The sequence below is a fragment of the Eucyclogobius newberryi genome, unplaced genomic scaffold (assembly GCF_026437365.1).
Source record: "Eucyclogobius newberryi isolate DKJ021-1_F unplaced genomic scaffold, fEucNew1.0.hap1 SCAF_16, whole genome shotgun sequence".
Classification (NCBI taxonomy): Eukaryota; Metazoa; Chordata; class Actinopteri; order Gobiiformes; family Gobiidae; genus Eucyclogobius; species Eucyclogobius newberryi.
The window spans coordinates 22,289,378-22,310,307 of NW_027315790.1; the positions used below are offsets into that span (position 1 = coordinate 22,289,378).

Here is a 20,930-nt window from a genome sequence, read left to right on the forward strand (position 1 = left end):
GTTTCCAGGGCCCTGTTGCTCAGAGCCAATGAGCAGCTCAGTCAGGTGCTGGTGGACGTATTGACGACCACCTCTGCGGCCGAGAAGACGCTGGGCCTTCATCTTCACACTCTGAGGAAAGCGTCCAGTGCAGAAAGAGTTAAACCAGGCAAGTCACAAAAACAATATTAAATGGGGGAAAAAATTCTACATTATGTCACATTATTTCACATAAATGGATTAAAATATGCATTATTTCAGTAGTTTGCTTTGGTCTTTAGGATTTTAGTAACACACATTGCCACAAAATTGTGTGTTTTAGATTTCTAGGGCTGCACAATTTATTGCAATCAAATCAAAATTGGGATTTGAGCAATGAGCCTACTCAAATGGCAAAGGCTGCAATTATTTAGTGATAAAATGTTATGTCCTCAGCAAGCAATAAAATGCCCTGTGTTTTTATTGAAAAGGAGTGTTGACCCTCTAGTTCAGACCTTTGAAATACCTGAGATTTTTGTTTTTGTTTAGCAGTTTTGTGTAGCATATTTCAGTTTCTCTCAAATGTGAACTCTGAGTCCTACTTTTTCATAAATTGCAAATGTAATCGCAATAAATCGTGATTCGATTGTTTCCCAAAATCATGCAGCCCTTTAGTAGATTAAAAAAAAAAATAAAGTGACAAGATTAACATGAGGTCTGCAACATGCCTTTTTCAATTCAACACAACTAATACAATTGACCATCGTATGAAGTCTATAGCATTGTATCATCACATGTTTTTAGCTTGCATCTTGGAACCAACTTTCTGTCTTGGATGTCACGCAGAAACGTTATTTGACACGTGAGCTCCCCCGCTGTGAAATAAAACAAACAGAACACATAACTCAACAAAGACCAGACCCCCTGCCAAGTTACTGTTTTGGCAATAACACACACAAGCATTGTCAGAGGATTACCAGTGATCTATGGAGATTTAAGTTTACTTTTACTATGGTTTTCCTGCATACAGTACAGAGGTCTATAATGCTTTAGATGTAACACAAAAGCTGAAAGGACAAATAATTCTACTTACTATTAATAGTAACATGTTCATATTTTTGAGCATCATAACAACTAGCTGCATCACACCTCTTCCAATGAAGAGCTGTCATTCAAATGTCTTATTTAATTTGCAAAGTTTTGTATTCATTATGTTGTATTTGGTGCCATTTATTCAAAATGAAATGCAAAGTAGTATATAATAAGAACATGCCAATTTAATTACACTTATAATATCTAAAGTAGAGGGACCTGTAGTTAAGATAATCAAAAGTATTGAAAAACTAAATGATACCAAAACTGCAGTAGAAGTATTGATGCAAACAAGTATATCAGATAAACAGGATGAGCCTACCTGTAAGTTACACAAGGACACAAAACATGTGTTAAGATATGTTTTAAATGCATACATATTTGGATAAATAATTTGGTGAAATTCCCTTTGTGCTCACAGGAGATCGTTCTGCAGGCAGTGGTTCGAACAGTGAGTCTGGTGCAGATGAAGAGCTCTTTACGTTTGTGAATGTGGAGGCAGAGGAGGATCTGGAGATGTTACAGCACATGGACCGTCTCCTGCAGGGAGTAAGTTCACAGCTCGAAAACCAGGATTATCTCACCAACATCAGCACACGGCTTCAGAACGCTCTCGAGAAGATGCTGATGGCCATAACAAACGCAACCGACCAGGTTTGGATGATTTACTGTTATTTTCTCTGTATTTCCTTTCCAAACTGTGTTTTTCTTCTTTAGCATCTAACATATTCCATGAATGTTTAAACATTTCACAATGAGGATTTAAGCTGTGGTTTTGGGATGATTTTGCAATTCTACAGTAACTTGGTGGTGAGATTGCGCCATAACATTTCTTGGACTGAAAGAGCGGCATCTGCGCATTTGCTTATTGTCAATTCAATTCAATTCAATTTATTTTTGTAACGCCCAAAATCACAACAGCGGTTGTCTCGGAGGGTGACAGGGAAGAACGGATTAAACAATGTCCATAGGGATGAGAGGCGATGTCCCAGGGTCCCCTGTCCTTAAACTCTCCTTATCAGCCAGGATAAACAACAAAACACATCCTTGGGAAAAAGTAGAGACCTGGAAGAGTTCCACAGTGAAGGAGGGATCCGACTCCCTCAGAAGGACAGTCTGACGCGAGATAGACAGTGGAGCTGGACCCACTCAGGAAGAGAATGAATGTCAAAGTTTATTTGTAAAGCACACTTACAACTTTAAAAGCCCAAAATGCCGTACTAGCAAGTGCAGTAAAATGCATTAGCAACACATAAAATACTTTCAATTAAAACTACACATAAAGGTAATAAAAATACTCAGCTCAGTTCATAATGACTCAGCTCAGTTCTATTGTGTCTCTGAGCTACTTTTACCTCCATTTTGTTTTGATGTCTTGACGATTCAAGCCCATATTCAACTATCTAGTGTCTTAGCATACGGTTTATTTGGTGTGTAAATGTGGTTAAAGCCCCACTTTGTAAGATATTAGCCTGAAATAATGGTGTTTATTTCATTGTGGCTGTTTTTATTGCACTAAGAATTTGGAAAGCATGCCTCCAGGCTTGTCTCTTCACAGGTCGGACGTGTAACTTGGCCTCAAGGGAAATCATAAACCTTACATGGTGCTGCTTTAAGTTATATCATTTTGTATACATTTTGTTGATTTGGTTATATAATTATAGAGCTTAGCGTGGAAATATTTCTGAAAGCAGCATCATGGAGACTCTCATGTTTCCCTTTAAATGTAATAGAAATATCATTGTCAGCTCATTTAAAAGTCTTTTCCCCATGGTATTAACCCCTTTCTGCTTCTCCCTGTTCACTAAGCTACAATGGTAATGAGGCTGCAGAATGTAGTGGTAATAAAGTTGCCCTGTTCAGAAAGACACCCTTCATTCATAGCGGTTGCCCATGGATACGCTCTGTTTTATGGACCTTTTGTTTGAGCGGCTGCTGTCTCCTCCCCTCAGGTCAGCCCTGCTGAGGCCGGGGTTCGTTCACAGAGGCCGGTCCCAGTCTAACTAGGCCATGGGTTGTATTCCTGTAGTATCTGACTGTGCAAAGCAGATCTTCCTGTTGGCTGCGGCGCACACATTACTCGCGCTCAAATGCGTTTTATCTTGGTGATCTAAAAATAGCAGTGAAGAAGAGATTTCCATTGAGGCATCACTTGTGTGGTTTTAATTACATAAGTGCCAGGACTGTCACTGACGGTTATTTTTATAAATTGAGACTTTTAAACTACATTTTTAACCAAATACAGGTTGAATTAATATAATCCCTCGAGGCTTCTAGATTATAAATACAGTGTGTGATCAATAATAGTCTGAAAAAATGTACTTTTTCCCCCCAACGGTCTGTTTTAGAATACGTGCAGTCTAGAGGATCTAGATGATTACGATGATCAAAATACAACTATGATTATTGAAGTATGTAATACTTAATACTTTTGTTTGTTAAATGGCACTGATTAAAGTCTGTCTGGTAATTTGAGGAAAAACACAAATTGTGATAATTCGTTGCTTACGTTTTACTACTGCTCTTTATTTAGGTAGAGGTTCAAGTATACTATAATGTTGGGGTAGATCTAAGGCACAACTAAAGTTGTTAGTTCATGCTTGCGTTGTTTTTTAGTTATTTTAATTGTCAGCATTACTAGATTTCTTTAAATTAGTGTGACATTAAAATATATTGCACCTTTACAAACAAACACCTAGCCATATAATCTCTGCCTTGACATCAGAGAGCACATGCATTCTACAGCACAATAAACTTGTAATGACTCGAAAGGGCATGTTCAATGATTCTCCTGTTACTATTGATCGGATGTACATTAGTCTCGTGGTGAAGCAGCAACCTTTAAATCATTGTGTCTCATCCGCAGTGAAAAAAAAAACAGATTGATACAAGAAGCCAGTGAGGAGTGTTAAGTGTTTTGGCAGCTGTAAATTACTGTTACAAGTTGTTTGGTTATACACCTCCTGTTATCAGCTCATTCAAATACCCTCTGTGCAAGACAAGTCAAACATTGTTAGTAGGTGGGGCCAAGAACACACAACTTGTCAAAACGCCTTAACGATTATGTCTTTTGTATGATGACGCAGAAAGGGAATCCAGTCGGACGACTTTAGCTAGACTGCTAAAAGGGAGGAGTAGAAGGAGCACTTTGTGTCTCTATTTGCAAGTCTACCTGGGAAATGGCTTAAAACCACACCTTTTTCCCTCCCACATTTGCAAAACCGCATCCTGGTTTGTAAAAATGAAAATTCTATCCGTACATAGATTCATCTGAAGGTCTGGGTTGTTTTTGAAGCATGCGCAGTAGTAGCTGAGTCACAAAGTCAGTAGCGTGCCCGGGGTTAGTGCGCTTCACTTGACAGGAAGGAGAGAAAAAGCTCTGAGTACTATAATGGTCAGAGGAAAGGGGCAGAAACCAGGATGACAACTGTTCCGATAGGAACTACAGCGGGAGGAGATGTTATGCGCTGTCATTACAAACTCAGCTGGCTGCCGGACAACTAAAGGAGGCCCCTGGGAGTTTCCCCTTCAGGTTGTGGTTGCTACGGCTGCGTGGAATTGTTAATGAATCTCCAGAGAGAGAGAGGGGGGAGAGAGAGTGGAGAGACAGAGGGAGAGAGAGGACAGACGTGGAAGAGTGAGCTTTACTGCGTGGCATGATCTGATTCCACCGTGAACAAACAAGGTCACTGGAAACTCGGGAAAAGAATCACCAAAGAGGAAAAAATGCAGTTTTTTTTGTTTACGTACCTCGACCGCTCATGTTTTGGGATCCACTCTGTGCTGCTGGACTCAAAATTGACTACAAGTTGCTGCCGAGGATGACACTTCTGAACTGGATCCCTCTCTCGCCCTGCCTCACAGCATCTGAACTACCTGGGATTATATCATCCCCTGTATTTACCTGGAACTGGTTCAACCTCCAGCAGGTGGCATGTGACAGCGGTGACGTGCATATCACACAACCAATATTGTTTACCCTTCATCTGGTATGTGCTGCTAATGCTTAGAAACAGTTGCTCGGTGATACATCAACAACTTCAGCCTCTTCTACTCATGCCCACTGGATTTATTCCTATTTGAGGTCTGGCACCAAATTGAGCATCGTCTGTTGGATTGTCATGAGCGACAGAAGCGTTTAATGTATTTTAAGGAGCTACATCCTTCATCATGGATTCGTACCGGTCCTACTGGAACTCGAGGATGCACAACACCACGTGGGTCGAAGGGGAGGACCAGGACATCTATGAGGTCGAGTCTCGCATACCCCTGCCCCGGCCGTTCCCCATCTGTAGCACTCTAAACGAGAAAAATGCAGTGGTGGTGCAAACCCAGATCTCTCATGTCAACCACCGGACAAATGGCCATCTTCTTAAAGTCATCTCCAAAATCTCCCTCCCCACCCCACCTTATACAGTAAGTTTCTGCCTGGCAACTGTATAGATTTTAAATTATACATAATAAGTTGTCTTGAGTGACTGAGGAGAAGAGGATCTGTTAAATATTGCACCGCAGTTCTAATGCACTTCACCGTGTTTCCCCACAGAAGTGCCCAGAGCGCAAATGTAGTAACAATGTGAAATATTATAGCATGCTATATATGACACATCACATGTGACTTCCTGGTTCACTGTAGATACAACAAGACCTTTGCTCAAAGAGATAGGGAAATTTATGGAAAGTAACCGTGGAAGGAATGGGAATGTACTTACCAAAGGTTTATAAGAAAGTGTTGTGATGTTGCGTGTTTTTTACAATGGAACAATAGCATTTGTCATCTGACCTCTTGGTAGTGGTGGTTATAAAAGATAATATTGGTGAATTTGTGTGTCATTTTAAACTGCTGTGTGTCTGACCTTTCTCCCCCAATAACTGCATCCTAAGAATGAAACTCCTCACACAGAAACAAAACACACAAACAAAACTATTCCCAATTAATTTCATTCAGTTATCAGATTAGATAAAAAATGTGTATATAAAAATGTAAAATATGCGCCTAATTTTATTTTTACCATTATTGATAATGTTGACTTCATTCAACATTTGTCCATCTTTAGTTGCATGAAATTATCTGAGGCCGATGTAGATCCGTTTTATTATATATATTTGTTTGTTTATGATACGGTCTTCCTCTTGCAGCTTGAACATGCAAAGCTGACCCAGACCGAGCTGATGCGGGAGTCGTTCAGACACAACCAGGAGATGAGTGAGCTGCAGCAGCGTCAGGACGAGCTTCAGGAGCAACTGTCTGAAGAGGCCCGAGCGCGGGAACAGCTGGCTCTGGAACTGCACCGGGCCGAGGGTCAGTCCAAAAACCCACCACTGTCCTCTGCACTGCAACATAATCACACATGAGCTCACTTTACAGTGCAAGACAACTTAATGCACACATGACAATATACTGGTCTTGAGCTTGATAGAGTCAAATGATCCTCTTTACTCAATTAAAGATGGTACCGGATGTTTTCTGAGGACAGGTTGTTGTGGATTATTGAATTATCGCAACATCAGCCAGTTCAATTTCCAACTCCCATTGCTTTTTCTGTGTCGGAAATGTGTCTGATGGCAACAGGAAGGGCAATCAGCATAAAAGTCTGCCAAATTGCCTGACAAAAAGTACATTTCTCAAAAGTTCACAACAGAAATACAGATGACATTAGTTCCTGGCAAGGCACTTTAATCTTCTTTCCTTTATAATGTTTTAAAAGAAGTAAGCCATTGCCAAATGTGACTAGAGGCGGGTAATATATTGAAATTTAGATAATGTCGTGAATGGTGTTTTGAAGATATGCAAGTAAAAATGAAAATGTTATGTTGTAAATTAACAAGGGTTTAAGATGACGTTTCTGCACTTCTTCATTTTTGTCAATATATATCAACCCTAAAGGTCAAAAATAATGTTATGTCCTCATACTAGTCTAGTGCTGTGAAACAACTTGTTAATTTGGACGACAGCAGCACTGAAAAAAATCAAAGATCTTAAAGCAGTGAATTCCCCATCAATGTCATGAACACCTGGTTCACAGCGACTTGTTCTCCCACATCTAAGGCTGAAAACACAATACAACTCTTGTCTTTTCTTCCTTTGGGGACAAACCAATTGTGAGTATTGACTCCTAAAACGACACAGCGTTTCACAGCTGGTTTTGTGTCCTATTACAATGTTTGTTTTCAGTTGAGCTAATATTTACTTTGCTAAGTTTTTACAGCTTCATCGCGTAACCTTTAGAAGCACTTTGTTGAAAGAAAGAAATAGTATGAAAGTTATAGCTGGTGGGCCCTATGACGTCATTTTTATTAAGGGAGTGTTTCAAATCTATTTCATTTGACTTTTGGGCATCTAATGAAGGAATGATGATGATTTGTGGCTTTTATGTTGATGAACCAGGTAGCTCAAAGCAAAGGGTGTGGTTCATTCAAACAGGTTCTGAATTTAATCAAACACGATCCTTAAGCTGCAAAATGATCCTCCTCAGCGTCAGATGTCAATGAGTACACAAATGGGAATGTCTTGATTATTAGCTGTCATTAATGCTTAATAATTTCTATTTGTTCACGTTTAATATACCGGTAATGTTGTTTACATTTTTTAAAATATAATCAGATAATGGTTGCTATGCAAACAGATACAAATTCACACAATTCCACAATTTCCCATTTTAAAATAGCTGTGTAAGATAGATTGAATATTAGTTTGGTTCTATAAAAATGCATAGTTAAGATGTTTTTAGCTTAATATTCCTGGAGAGAATGTATGAATAGACAAACGGAATGAAGATTTACACATGATAATTTAAACCTTTGGTAAAGCTAGTCTTTTTCACTGCATCTGCACTAGCAATATTGCAAATTTGTTTATAGTGACACTATATTTGATCATGTGCACCTGTTACTGTTGTCGTGTCAGAGAGATATCCCTCCTTAGGCAAACTTAACTCTCCTGTAGTTCCTGATCTGGGAAAATAAAATCATCACCTGACTGGCAACAGACAATAGGTTCTGTTTAGTTCAAGCTCAAATAAGATCTAATCCCATAACCAGTTTGCACAAGCATCTTCACTGTCCTAGTATTGGATATTATTTGTCAAATCCTCCCTGTGTTTTTCCTCTTGATACGAGGGCCGTCCCTGAGCCTAATGCTTGCTGACCTGTGAACAGTTACAGTACAGTCATACAGCAGTTCATTGTGCCATTCTTTTAAAGCAAAATAGGTCAGACATTATCGCTTTGCATTTGTTCACACGTTCGCCCCGGATGCCAGTGCCCTTTTTCCCCATGATTTCATAATATTTAACAACCAACCGGAGTCTGCAATCGGAAATAAAACATTTTACTAAATATGTGTAAGGGGTTCTTGGTCATTCTTTGTGCATTTTACCTTAACATTAATCAGTTTGACTTGAAAAACGATCAGTCTTCTTGCGCAGAGACACAGTAAAAGCCACGTAAATATATGAACCCTTTGTTTTTATTCGCCTGTGTTTGGTAACTCTGGATGTTGTTTTACGCTCATTCTTCTGGATGACTGCTCTGAACGTGTTTGTGTTAATGAAGCAAGACCAGGCTCAAACTAATCACCGCAAATTCCTGTGTTGACTGATGCAGGAAAAAAAGACACTACTAGTATACTACTAAATGTCCTCTCAAAGTGTTTTTAATATACATTACACTGTTGTCCAAAAAGCTGCCGGCCAATATGTTACAGATTGGGTAATATTGACGTATTGACCAGTTTATTGGAAACCCTCTGAATTTTTTTGTGGTCTTTTCAAAACATTAGAGATGACCACGTTTTTTTCAATTTATTATGTTAACAGATTATCCAAGGCAAATTATGAAACTGTTAATGTTATTTTTTGTTTTTAAGGTGTGATTGATGGCTACACGGGTGAACGGGCCGCGCTGGAGGAAAAGCTGCGTCAAAAAGAAGAACTACATCTGACTCTGGAGCAGGAGCTGGAGGTGAGGTCCAAGGGCTCGTCAATGATTAAAATAATACAAAATAAATGTTGATTAAAATACTGTACATCGTAAAGACTGCATTTGGCTCATCCACCATTCATTCATCCATTCATTTTCTATCGCTTGTGCCCATAAGGGGTCGCGGGTGACTGGAGCCTATCCCAGTGACTTTGGGCCTTATTCCATCCACCAATGTTGATCAAATAACTCGGATATTGTTCAGTGTTTACCCAAATCTACCATATTAAAATGGAGAATATGGTGTATGGTATGGGTGTAGAATAAGATATTCGCTTGACTGTTCCCATACTGATAGGCACAAGCTGCAGCAGGTTTAGCAGGCTGAAATTCCTTGTCTACACTAAATTCTGCAGTTTGAGCAATCCTCATAGAAACTATATTTGTGCAGTTTTAAATCATGCTCTACTGTAATGAACAAACTGTAAAAATCACATTACACACACATTTTATTTATAATCAACTTAACATAATGTGGACAGTTACTCACCCATTGACCCACAGTATAAACTCACCTGTGCATAAATCATTAAAGTTACACCATGTAACTTTCTGGAGGTGGAAAGTCACCTTCATGATTCCATTGAAATGGAACATTCTTTGTGGAGATAACATTAAAAACCTTCTATCTAACCGTCTATTTTTGGGCTAATATTTCAACTTCTTTGCAAAAATTGGCACACCTCAGTTGTAGCAAAGGTCAATTTCTGACATGGGAACATTGTTTTAGAAGTTTGCTTCGACAATAAACCTGTCAGTATTTAATATATCGTATAATATGTTGTCAGATGACGAGCTCTCGGCTACAGGAGCTGGAGCAGGAGCGACTTCAGATGCAAGAGGAGAGAGAGCTGATGTCACGACAACAGGACGCCATGAGGGAGGAGGCAGGGCCCCGAGAGCTACGTATGTTGTACTACTACCACTACTACAACTGCTACATAGTACTGTGTGTAGATTATAATGAGACCGTAGGGAGGTTTAAATAAAAAGCTGTGTAATGTATTACATGGTATAACCATTTATTGCACAATGCAGAAGCAATGTTTTTTGTAGCTTTAAGATACCTAAACAAATATTAGATACAATAAAATAAACAAAAGGTGTGTTCAGTAATGTATATTTGCTCATAACCTGTGTGTTTGAGAATGTGTCATTGAGATAATATGTATTATTACCGAACCATAACATGTATCTATTATCAATAAGGTGTCTCTTGACCACATGCATTGATAAAATGGTGAGTATTAGTACCGGTAGTAGCATTTAGAATTAAACCATTGGGCTTTATAGTAACAATAGGAGATCATCCTTTCACTTTCTGTTCACCTCTCACTGAGAAACACTTTTCTCCTCCACTCTTCTGTTCATAAACTACAGCAGCATGACAAATACCTGTGCTTTCTGATTCTCCTGTAGGCCTAGTTGAAGCTGCAATGGTTGCAGCTCCAGAAGCAGGTGTGTCCACTTCACGCATGGCTCGGTCATGTCTCATTTCTTTTAAAAAATGTGTTTAGTGCGTGATGCTATAAGTTTCTAACCCTTATACAGCGACTCACCAGCACAGGCTTGAAGCTTGCTTATTTTGGGCTGTCACTTACTCAATGCAATCACTAACCTTGGCCTCAGCTTTTCATTTGTATGTCTTGTCACTTTTATGTCTTTGAATCAATATTGTATGCATATATCAAGGCATGCGAAGCGGGAAGTATGCTCCTGACATTTATTTGTTTGCTGTTTTCCTTATTGTCAATCATCCACAAATTTAACCTCAATAAATCGATCAGCTCTTTCAATCCTTTGTCTATAGCATGTTAAAAAGCTAAGATGATTGGCAGTTCAGGAACCTCTTTTCTCCCCTGCCTGTTCGCGCTTACAGGGCATGGATTCTGCAGTGTCTCACCTGTCCACGTGTCTAAGCTGTCTCTGCACTGTTACTTTTTCCCATTGGCACTAATGCTAGTGGGGCTTCTGGTCCTAAAGGGGTTAATTGAGGTGAAGGGGATAACTCACTGGTGGCAGAAAGAGGGTAAAGTCAAATCATGGTGACGGATGGTGTTTGGTAAAGGGCTTGATTTATCAATGTGAAAGAAGCCTAAGAAGAGTCTGATTTGAAACCAAATGCATTATTATGTTACACAGACTTGCTACATTCTTCAAACATTATAAATAATTTCATGAACACAAATTCTTATTTTATTGATTTTTACCATATTCAAATTACCTTTCAATGGTTGTAATGATAATCCAGCATTTTGTACAGTCTTTATTAATGTAGCTTTCACATACTGTTTATTGAGTGTATGCAACACCAATTTTAATCAATTGCAATTGCATTTTAAATGGTATATCATACATAGTCCTTTGTTTGCACATGTGATATATTCATATAAACTACAGACTCTTCAGTGGCTTTTTCTCACTGTCCACAAACTAACACTTGTCAAACTGATTAACGTTATCGTCCACACACTAACTTCTCCCTGGCTCGTCCTTGTACAGACCTGTTGGAGGAGACTGAGAAACTGATGTTGGAGAAGGTGGAGGTGCAGCTTCAGGCGGAGAAGCAGAGCTCAGACCTCCTGAAGCAGGTGAAGCTGCTGGAGGTGGAGCTGGAGGAGCAGGTGACACGCGTGATGGAGCTGGAGCAGACGCAGAGCAGTGAAACCACAGACCTGGAGCAGCAGATTCAGGCGCTGGAGAAACAGCTCGACAAGAACAAGAGGTTTCTCGATGTGAGTGGTTCATATAAGCAATTTGAAAGCAATGAAGATCAATGAAATTCCACATATTATTATGACCTGCCCAAGAATTAGGCTGAAGTCATCTTTTTGGTAGATTAAAATGTTTTCTGTTTGTAAAAGAAGGACTGGCGCGATGCTAGAAAAAGCTTGTAATCTTAATATGCAAAAAGGTTTTTCCTGTGCCAATTAACTTCTGTATGTTGAGGCTTGTCTATTTGTTTGTTACACAGGTAATTATTCTGATTTCCACAACATGTATTCAACCATACCCTTTGTCTGCCTCGATCTCTATTAAACACTCTGGACACAAAAAGTCTAGTTAGATTCCCTTTGGAGGTAGTTACACTGCTATGCCATTTGACCCAGATTTAAATGGTTTATATTTCTTCAGCAGACAGAGGTGAAGTGTCAGTTTTCACCTCATGAGTAACTCAAAATGTTAATGAGCAACAATTTTTTGACACTGAAACTTGATACTAGAGTGTCATATTTTGTAACACTCACTTTCAAGATGCTAAGATACGTAAGTTATGCCCTCCAGGCAACGACTAAAGCAAATGTTTGATTTTTTAAAATAAATGTTCAAAAAAACGACATAAAAATGGAAAAAGGCCAAGTTCCAGATTATAAATATAGATAAGATAACTGAAATCTAGTTGAGCGTTAAGACTAACTGGATATAAATGCTTCTTAAAATGTGAACAAAACTATCAACAATGTTTGCTTTAAGAGATGTTTTGCCACTGCTCATTGACAACATTTGGCATAAATTTACGCAAAGTAAAAAAGAATCCTAACCTTTTACCACTGTGTATTTTGGCACTGATCTACAGATTTGCCTGGGGTACATGTTTTTCGTAATTATATATTTATTTATATTACTCAATGCACAGGAACAAGCTGTGGACAGGGAGCACGAGAGGGACTTCTTCCAGACTGAGATCCAGAAGCTAGAGGTTCAGCTGAAGTCGTCCCAGAAGCCTCTGTCTGGCTCTGAGCAAAGAAACCTGGAGGTAACCGGAGAAAACACTCATTATATCTGCGCACAACAGTGTTGTGATAATAGTCGCAGCAGAATAATGGAGCTGCTAGGATTACCTGAAAGTGATCCCGAGTGAGGACAGGGACTGTGCTGTGTAAGTGATATATGCCAGAGTTTCCCATAATGATAATAATGGCAGAGAGCAGACTGTAAGGCTTTAAGGGCATGTTGCAGGTGAATAGCAATCTGTAATGTTGTCAGAAGCAATTTCTAGTACGTCAATATCAAAATGTTTTTTTTTTTTTTTATAGTTAACATGTTAATGGAAATTTGCAAATACACCTTTAATAAAGATATAGCCGTGACATGTTGCTCTCAAACTGATCACTTTCCAGTCCTTGTCCTACACAGATTACTGGTAGAACATTATCTGCCTCTGTTGTTGTGTCACCTTTTGCCACTCTAGATTACATTTAATTAATTCCCATTGGAGCAGTGTGAATCTGCACAAGCAGCTTTTGGAAATAAGCTTCTCTGGGATTTGGAGCTTTTGTGGCTCGAATGGAAAACTCATTTGACAACATTGTTTACTTGTTTGATTGTTTGTATTTCATTTCTTACATATGACAATAACCATGGATAGCATTAATTCATGAAAAATATTATTTTGGGGTCAACAATATTTACAGTCCCAAGACCAGATTCATGGAAAACATTGAGTGCACTTTTGGACGTTTGGACAAATGAACCACTGAATTGCTTGCTTGTCTACATGATTCATCAAGTTACCGTAGTACTAATTTCATATACATTGGTTATACCCGCTGCCTTTCCACTACTAAGTGCTTCTTCTGCCTCTGCTCTGCCCCTGTGCCCTGTAACTGTCCCCTAACCCGCTTTGCCTCTCTCTCTTTTGGCCAATACAGGTGGATCGAATGACCAGACAGGTATTGCTTCTAGCTGTATATAGAGCGAACTGTCCTCCTCAAACATTTAATTAGTACCCAACCTTGTCCTCTGTGTTCCTCAATATTGACACATAAGCACTATGTCTTCTTTTGTTTTATTTACCCGGGACACCATGCAGGCCTTCCTGGTGGCACATGCACTCCTCGCATCACCCTTTTTCTTTATGTCATTTTGTAATACTTCCACCATGTCTGTCTATTGTTTATTCATCCTCCTTTGTTACTGCATTATAAAAACATTGATTAGACTAGACCTAGACTAAAGTAGTTTTTCCATGTGAACCTGAGTTTAGATAATCCTTTAAAAAGTATTTGTATTGTATATTGATCTCTCTCTGTCCTCCAGTGTTATTTGATGCTCCCACAGGTGGATCTGTCTGTTTCTTATAGAGGAGGTTGTGTCCCTAGTCCCTTTAGCCCCTTAAACTTATTATATAGTGGTGGTGGTGGTAGCACTGTACACAGTTTGTAGTCCCTGAATGAGTCCTCTCTCCCTCTGTCCCTGCACCCTCCTTTCTCAGGTGGATCAGCTGACCTCACGGCTAGCTGCACATGTACCAGCTCTGCCGTTGCTGCGTGTTGTGAGCGAATCTCATTAAAGCGCCTCTGTCCTCTCCTCCTCGCTCCTCTCCGTCCCCCCTCTCCTCTCCTCCTCCTCTTCCCCCCGTGTCAGGTGGAGCAGCTAAACGCACAGCTCAAGGAGAAGGCAGACTGGTGCAGTGAGCTGCTGCTGAGCTCGGAGCAGCTGCAGCGTGAGCTGGACGAGCGCAACGAGGAGATTGACAAACTGGAGAGCCGCATCCGCGAGCTGGAGCAGGCCCTGCTGGCCAGCGCAGAGTCCCTGGAGGTGAGTGAGGGGGGGCTGAGACCGAACAATGGCCACAGAGCCGCACCACTCAGACGAATGTGAATGAGGTGACAGACAGCGCAGGGAAGACAACACACTGTGAGCAAGAATAATGTGTGGGTGTGCTGAAACCGTCCGGCAATTTGTTTCTCTGATACTGAGCACGCTAGCAACTGTTAACATTGCCCCCCAGTGTTCACTCAAACACTCAACATCTGAAGCAGCAGATAGAGCTGTAGCTGGTGACAGACTTCCAATTGTTTTACATTGGTTTTCATTAGATAAATGCATTTCTTCCCTCGCTGTGCATAAGTGCTAACTACTACCTTAGTTTCACGTGCTTGTGTGTGCTGCAGGTTGAACAAAAGAAGCACCATGCATCCATCACAGAGACCAAGCACCCGAGTCTGGAGGCTCAGCTCCAAACCGAGAGGGAGGCTTTGGAGAGAAAAGAGAAGGAGGTACTATAATGTTCCTAATGCAGTTGAAAAGCTGCAATATCATCTACTGCTTGTATCTTTGAAAACGCCTGTTGTTTGTTTCAGATCTGTAACCTGGAGGAGCAGCTGGAGCAGTTCAAAGAAGAGCTGGAGAACAAGAGTGAGGAACTGCAGCAGCTTCAGATGCAGCTGGAAATTCAGAGGAAAGAGATCGACAGCCAACAGCAGGACCTCGACTCCAGGGACAGTCTGCTACAGGTACAAAACATGTGCATTATATTGCATAATAAAGATGTGTCTTACACAAAAGACATTTGAAGTGCTGCTGTCGAAGTATGAATATAGAACAAATAATAATAACTAAGATACATCGTGCTTTTTATATATATTTCGATTTTTTAGAAGTTTATCTGGAGTTATTGTTTTGCTACCATTGTCTTTTCTTTCCTTTTTACTCAATTTAAAAGTCTGGTTGTGTAGACTTTTGGAGTGTTTTTTGGAGTGGTATAAATAGGCATCACATTATAATCTCTGATTTTGAAGGTGGTGGAGGAGAAGGACAGGGAAATAGCACTTCTTAATGAACAGATCTCTAAACTTCAACACACGGACACTGCCTCTGATAATAAGGTAACACAATATGCGTATACGAAATGCAACAAGGCTATTTCGAATACGCATAGCTTTGTGGTAGTGCAACGTGGTGTGTGTCTTTTAGTTTGCTTCCATTGTTGTTTTATTTTACACCATCAAATTTGTGTCTGGTTGTTTTTCATTTGTTGTTGTGGTAAGTAACGGCACCATATTTTGTTGTGATCATTTGAGGTGGCATCTACCGGTAATCTCTGGGTCTATAACTTTTGTATAAAATGGTTTTCAATGCCAGGTCCAAGTTCCTGTACCTCAAATGAAGTTGCAGGTTCTTGTAGAAGGATGCTTGAATGCATTATTGGTAATTATGATCACAGTTAGTATGCCGGATGGTGGTGTAATTAAAAGAAGTTTAATATCTGTACCCAGAACATAAGAAGGTTTTGGTCTTAGAGATTTGTCGGTGAAGCCGTTGGTCTCAAAAGCACCCAATTATGATCTAATGGTATTTTTGGATTTGTAGGAAATGAATGACCAGGATGAGCTGGTCAGAGACTTGGAGTCCCAGGTTGAGTGCCTCAGGAGTGAACAGCAGCGTCTGAAAAAGGACCACGAAGAGGAAATCTACCAACTCAATTCTGTCATCGACAAACTACAGCAAGAACTGGCCAACATTGAGCAGAAAACTGCAGTGGAAGACTATGAAGAAGATAAGGGCTTACCAGAGAGACCAACAAATGAGGAGTATGATGAAATTAAGCAGAAAATGGACTCGGCCACCAAAGAGCTTGATTCTCTCAAATCTGAACATGGTAAACTTTTTGACACATATCTTCGCTTGAAGGAAAGTGCCGAAGCATTAGCTGAATCGGAAAAAGCTGAAAATTCTGAAAATGAACAGGAAGATGCACTCAGGGAAAAGACGGCGGCTCTTGTAGTAATGCAGGCCGAGGTACAGGCACTAGAGCAGAGCGCCACCTACAAAGTGGAGGAGTTGAACCAACGAATACACAAACTGGAGGATTTAGTGGGTGAAAGAGACAATGAGTTGTGTCGCTGCCGCCTCATAGTGGAGCAAACTCAAAATTACGCAGATGGCCTTCAAGAAAAGATTTATAAATTGGAGGCAAATCTAAGGGATAAAATGGCAGAAGTACTGGTCAGCCAAGCCACTCTCGGTGCATTTCAACAGCAGCAATCTCCACAAGCCAAAAACGAGACCGTAGTCTATGATTTTGGTAGCATCAATATCCCACACTTGGACTTCAGTCAGTCTAGAGGAGGTCCCACAGACAGAGTGGTGCATCTAACGGAGAAGCTGAGGGAGCTGGAGGTGGGGCTCAGTGGGATGCAGAAAGACCAGGAGCTACAGAACCAGCTGCTGTCCAGTTCAGAGGAGGACATCCTCGAGTACGAGCGCAGACTGACCCTCCTCGTGGACCTGCTCAGTCAGATGAAGACCGGGGCGTCCCACAGATCGGCAACATTGTTACAGGTAAATAAGACTCTACATTGGATTATCTTTAGTTCCAAGTCCACGGTACCATGTATTGCCAAATGTTTAGCGCATGGTTTTGTACTCTTTGTACACAATTGGCTTTCAGTAACTTGGTTATTCTCTCAGCAGACCTCGTCTTCCTCTTCTGACCAGCGCTCTGTAGCTGAACTTCTTCAGGAGCTGCAGGAGGTCCAAGATGAGGCGTCACTCACCAAAGAACAACTCAACAGCTTCAAGGAGAGGAGCAGCCAGCTCCAGGACGAGCTCACTGTAAGTTCTACTACTCCTGGTGTCAATGTTTATATTTTATGTCGTTAAAACTATACTATATATATAATTCTTTTCAAAAAAATTTCAGGAGAAAACATTAGCAATACAAAGACTTGAACAGCAAATGGTACAATACACATTTTATTTCAAGTTATTATTTCTAGTTATCCTACGACTAACATAGTCACCGCTTGTGCTTAGATGTCTTCAAACAGTGGTGAGAAAATCAGGAGTTCTGAACTCCAACGTGAACTCAAAGAGGCTCATAGTGAGGCTTCTGCTGCCAAAGATGAGCTGATCAGCTGCAAGGACAGTCTGGAAAAATTACAGGAGCTGTTACAAGTACAGAATCACTTATTTGTGAAAATATAATTTTTTCATTAAATGCATGTTTGTTATGGGTAACCTTTTGCATGTTCATACTTTTTGTTAAAGGAGCGGGAAGTGACCATTGCTCAGCTAAAAGGAGAACGTATTCAAGTAAGTTAAATTATTTACATGTGTGCTTTTAAATTCCAAAAAGTGTGTTTTTATGAATGAATATAACTCCTGTGCCATGTTGTCATCTCACCCATGCAGGCCTCTTCAAACATTGATGAAGAGGCCAAGGTCTCAGAGCTCCAGCAACAGCTGAAAGAGGCTCAAAGTGAAGCTTCTGTTGCCAAAGAAGAACTGAGCAGCTGCAAGGAGAGAGTGGACAAGTTACAGGAGCTGCTGCAGGTAATTAGACAGAATTATTGACAAAATGTCTTCGTTCACTCTACAAACCCTCTAAAGATGTCTTTAAAAAATATTTTAGTAAAGAAATGTATTTAAAATGTAAAAGTATTTTTTTTAATGTTTTGTTAACTTGTGCATGTGTCTGCTTGTTTTCAAAGGAGCGGGAAATGACCATAGCCCAACTTAAAGGAGAGCTTTTCCAAGTCAGTAAAATAGAGATAATGGATATTTTTGTGTATTTTTTCATTACATTTCTCTGACTATATTCACTTGTGCATTAGGTTAAAGCTGATGAGGACGGAAACAGCTTTACTGAGGTCCTTCAGAAACTCGAAGAGTCGACAAAAACTGCAGCGTCCACCAAAGAAGAACTCGACAGCGTCAAACGGCAAAATGTTGAACTGGAGGATGAACTTAAGTCTAGTGAAGCTACAATTTACAAACTAAAAGAGAAACTCCAAGAAGTAATGACTAATATGGAAAACGCCAAAGAAGAACTAATGGGCCTCAAAGAGCAAAATGAAAAACGACAAGATGAAGCCAGTGACCGCGAGAGTTTGATTTCAAGTCTCAAAGTGGAATTACAGGAAGCGCACACTGCTTTAGTCAAACAAGCAAACATCTCATCTTCTCCGTCACCATCTCCATCTCCTCAACCACCCTCCTCTTCCTTTTCTATCACTCAGTCTAAAAAGAAAGCGCTAAAACAGCCTGCTCAAAAAGGAAGCAGCGCCAAAGACAAGCCATCTCTCTCCAGAAAAAACTCTTCTTCAAGCCACTCGTCCCACAAGTCGCACAAGTCCAACGGCAGCACTGAGCAACATCATACTACAGATGCATTCACGCAAACAGAAAACCTACAAATATTCGATCAAAGCGCATTTGAGTCTTGCGAGTCTGCTGCTAAAGATGAGGTGCAGGAGGTGATCGGAAATTTTCAGGAGAAGATTGAACAGATGCAGGAGCTTCACGCAGCCGAAATCTTGGACATGGAGTCGAGGCACATTTCAGAAAGTGAGAATCTACGGCGAGACACGCAGGTGCTGGAGGACGAATGCAAGGCGCTGAAGGCTGTCATTGAAAAACTGCGATCAAATGAGGTATGTGTGTTATTAGCTGTATCTACAATAGACTGGGTGATGTAACGACCATTGAAATACAAATAGACAGAGACTTGCAGTATTTATTGTATGGAAGTGACCTTTTCAATCTGTGGCCTTTTCCTCTTAACAGTCAATTCAGGCGAACTCGGAAACATTGGATACGCAAACTGTGCAATGTTGAAAAATGAGAAAAAGGAATTTTCTGTAAAGGATGATGGTATATATTGCTGGTTATATAGAAATCATTCTTTGCCCAGGCATAGAATTATATTTAGGGTGTTAATCTAGCAGTTGCAACACTTATAGGGCTTCAACAAACGAGTCAACTTAAATACAATATCAACTGATAAAAGTAGAAATTTGGTGACTTCTAGGTAGAGAATATTATGAATATAGTATTGATGGAAATCATGACATTTTGAATTAATAATGCCACTGTCTTATTGCTTTTAGACTCCGTATAGTCCAGATAACGATTATCAAAACACAACAAAGATTATTTTTGATTGTCGCTTCGTCATGATTAGTCAATTAATCGTTGCTGCCCTATAAAAAAGTGCTATTACGTTTTTCAGGCCTCGTCTGTGAAACTAGAGCGTTCAGCCTCCCAGTTCAAAGATGGCTACACCAGTGGTAAGATTTTGCCTGTATATAATGTATCTTATGAAAACACTGGAAATATTATGAATGTGTATTTGCTTTGTCCATTGCAGACAGTAGTTCTGACTTCAGCCAGCGGACAGGATACGACCTCCCCAGTCTCCAGCAGGAGTTCAGGACGACTCCAGAGGGCGCAAGGAGAGACAATGATGAAAATTTACCAGACCGAATCAAGGTATAATGTGAACGTTACCTATTCCCTGGTTATATCATGCTTGAATTGAATGCTTGAGCATATTTTGGTTTAATGATATCCACAATAATTGTCTTGATAAATCAATGTTACTAGCCAAAAGTAGTGTTTGTCTGCTCAGAAATATTTATTATTATATTTTTTCATTCTTTAATTACTTCTCGGCAGACGTTGCTCCGTGAGGTCCATCAGGAGGGCATGCAGGTCCTGTCCCTGTCGGAGCTCCCGCTGTCGGAAGCTGATCCCGCCGCTCAATTCAATGTCCAAGGCTGGATGAAGGAACGGGACGCCCTTCTGTCCACTGTGGAGTCTCTGAAAGGCCTCATCACCACCATGCAGACACACAGACAGTCACAGGTACGGTTAACTTAATCAGAAGTCAAACAATAAATAACAAAGGGTTAGTGTTCAGGGTTTCAGTAATATTCAATCTGCAGCATAGATTTGATCTAGAATTTCCACCATTGTAGGTAAATTGTATCTAAATTAGAAACTTCTTTACAAGCCAGCAAACTGCAATGTTTGTGCGGGTATTATGTTCGTTACTATACTTTTGTTTAATTGGATTAACAACTAATATCCAGCACAACAATATAATGATTGGAGGGAGAGATGTTTGTCAAGTCGATTGTAAATTCAACTTGAATTAAAATTTTGCAACTTTTGGTTCTCATGTTTTTATGTTTATTTGATTATTTGATTATTATAGACATCTGGCGGTGTGGACTGGCGCGGGCAGCTGCTGGATGCTGTGCAGAAGGTTTTTCAGAATGAGAGAAGCGTCCTGAAAAACACTTTGTACAGCCAACTGGATCTACTCGACACCAGCGACGCTATCATCCACCTCAATCAGCTCGAGCAACGACTGTCCGAGCAGGTCTGTG

The 20,930-nt window shown here is 40.2% G+C and overlaps 1 protein-coding gene across 1 annotated transcript in view; it reads left to right on the top strand.

Annotated features, from left to right (window-relative positions):
- Positions 1-20,930, top strand: part of LOC140361512 (A-kinase anchor protein 9-like) — a gene marked incomplete at its 5' end in the record, with an annotated part of 28,352 nt that continues 7,422 nt past the window's right edge. Inside the window, 24 exons of the mRNA XM_072447224.1 lie at positions 1-152; positions 1,491-1,704; positions 6,190-6,352; positions 8,918-9,012; positions 9,819-9,936; positions 10,450-10,488; positions 11,533-11,765; positions 12,668-12,787; positions 14,398-14,571; positions 14,928-15,032; positions 15,117-15,269; positions 15,555-15,641; positions 16,126-17,097; positions 17,227-17,370; positions 17,459-17,497; positions 17,572-17,712; positions 17,806-17,850; positions 17,950-18,090; positions 18,249-18,293; positions 18,372-19,190; positions 19,769-19,826; positions 19,907-20,028; positions 20,215-20,403; positions 20,756-20,923. Of these exons, the coding sequence (XP_072303325.1) occupies positions 1-152; positions 1,491-1,704; positions 6,190-6,352; positions 8,918-9,012; positions 9,819-9,936; positions 10,450-10,488; positions 11,533-11,765; positions 12,668-12,787; positions 14,398-14,571; positions 14,928-15,032; positions 15,117-15,269; positions 15,555-15,641; positions 16,126-17,097; positions 17,227-17,370; positions 17,459-17,497; positions 17,572-17,712; positions 17,806-17,850; positions 17,950-18,090; positions 18,249-18,293; positions 18,372-19,190; positions 19,769-19,826; positions 19,907-20,028; positions 20,215-20,403; positions 20,756-20,923 (4,536 nt within the window). The remainder of the gene's footprint in view (positions 153-1,490; positions 1,705-6,189; positions 6,353-8,917; positions 9,013-9,818; positions 9,937-10,449; positions 10,489-11,532; positions 11,766-12,667; positions 12,788-14,397; positions 14,572-14,927; positions 15,033-15,116; positions 15,270-15,554; positions 15,642-16,125; positions 17,098-17,226; positions 17,371-17,458; positions 17,498-17,571; positions 17,713-17,805; positions 17,851-17,949; positions 18,091-18,248; positions 18,294-18,371; positions 19,191-19,768; positions 19,827-19,906; positions 20,029-20,214; positions 20,404-20,755; positions 20,924-20,930) is intronic.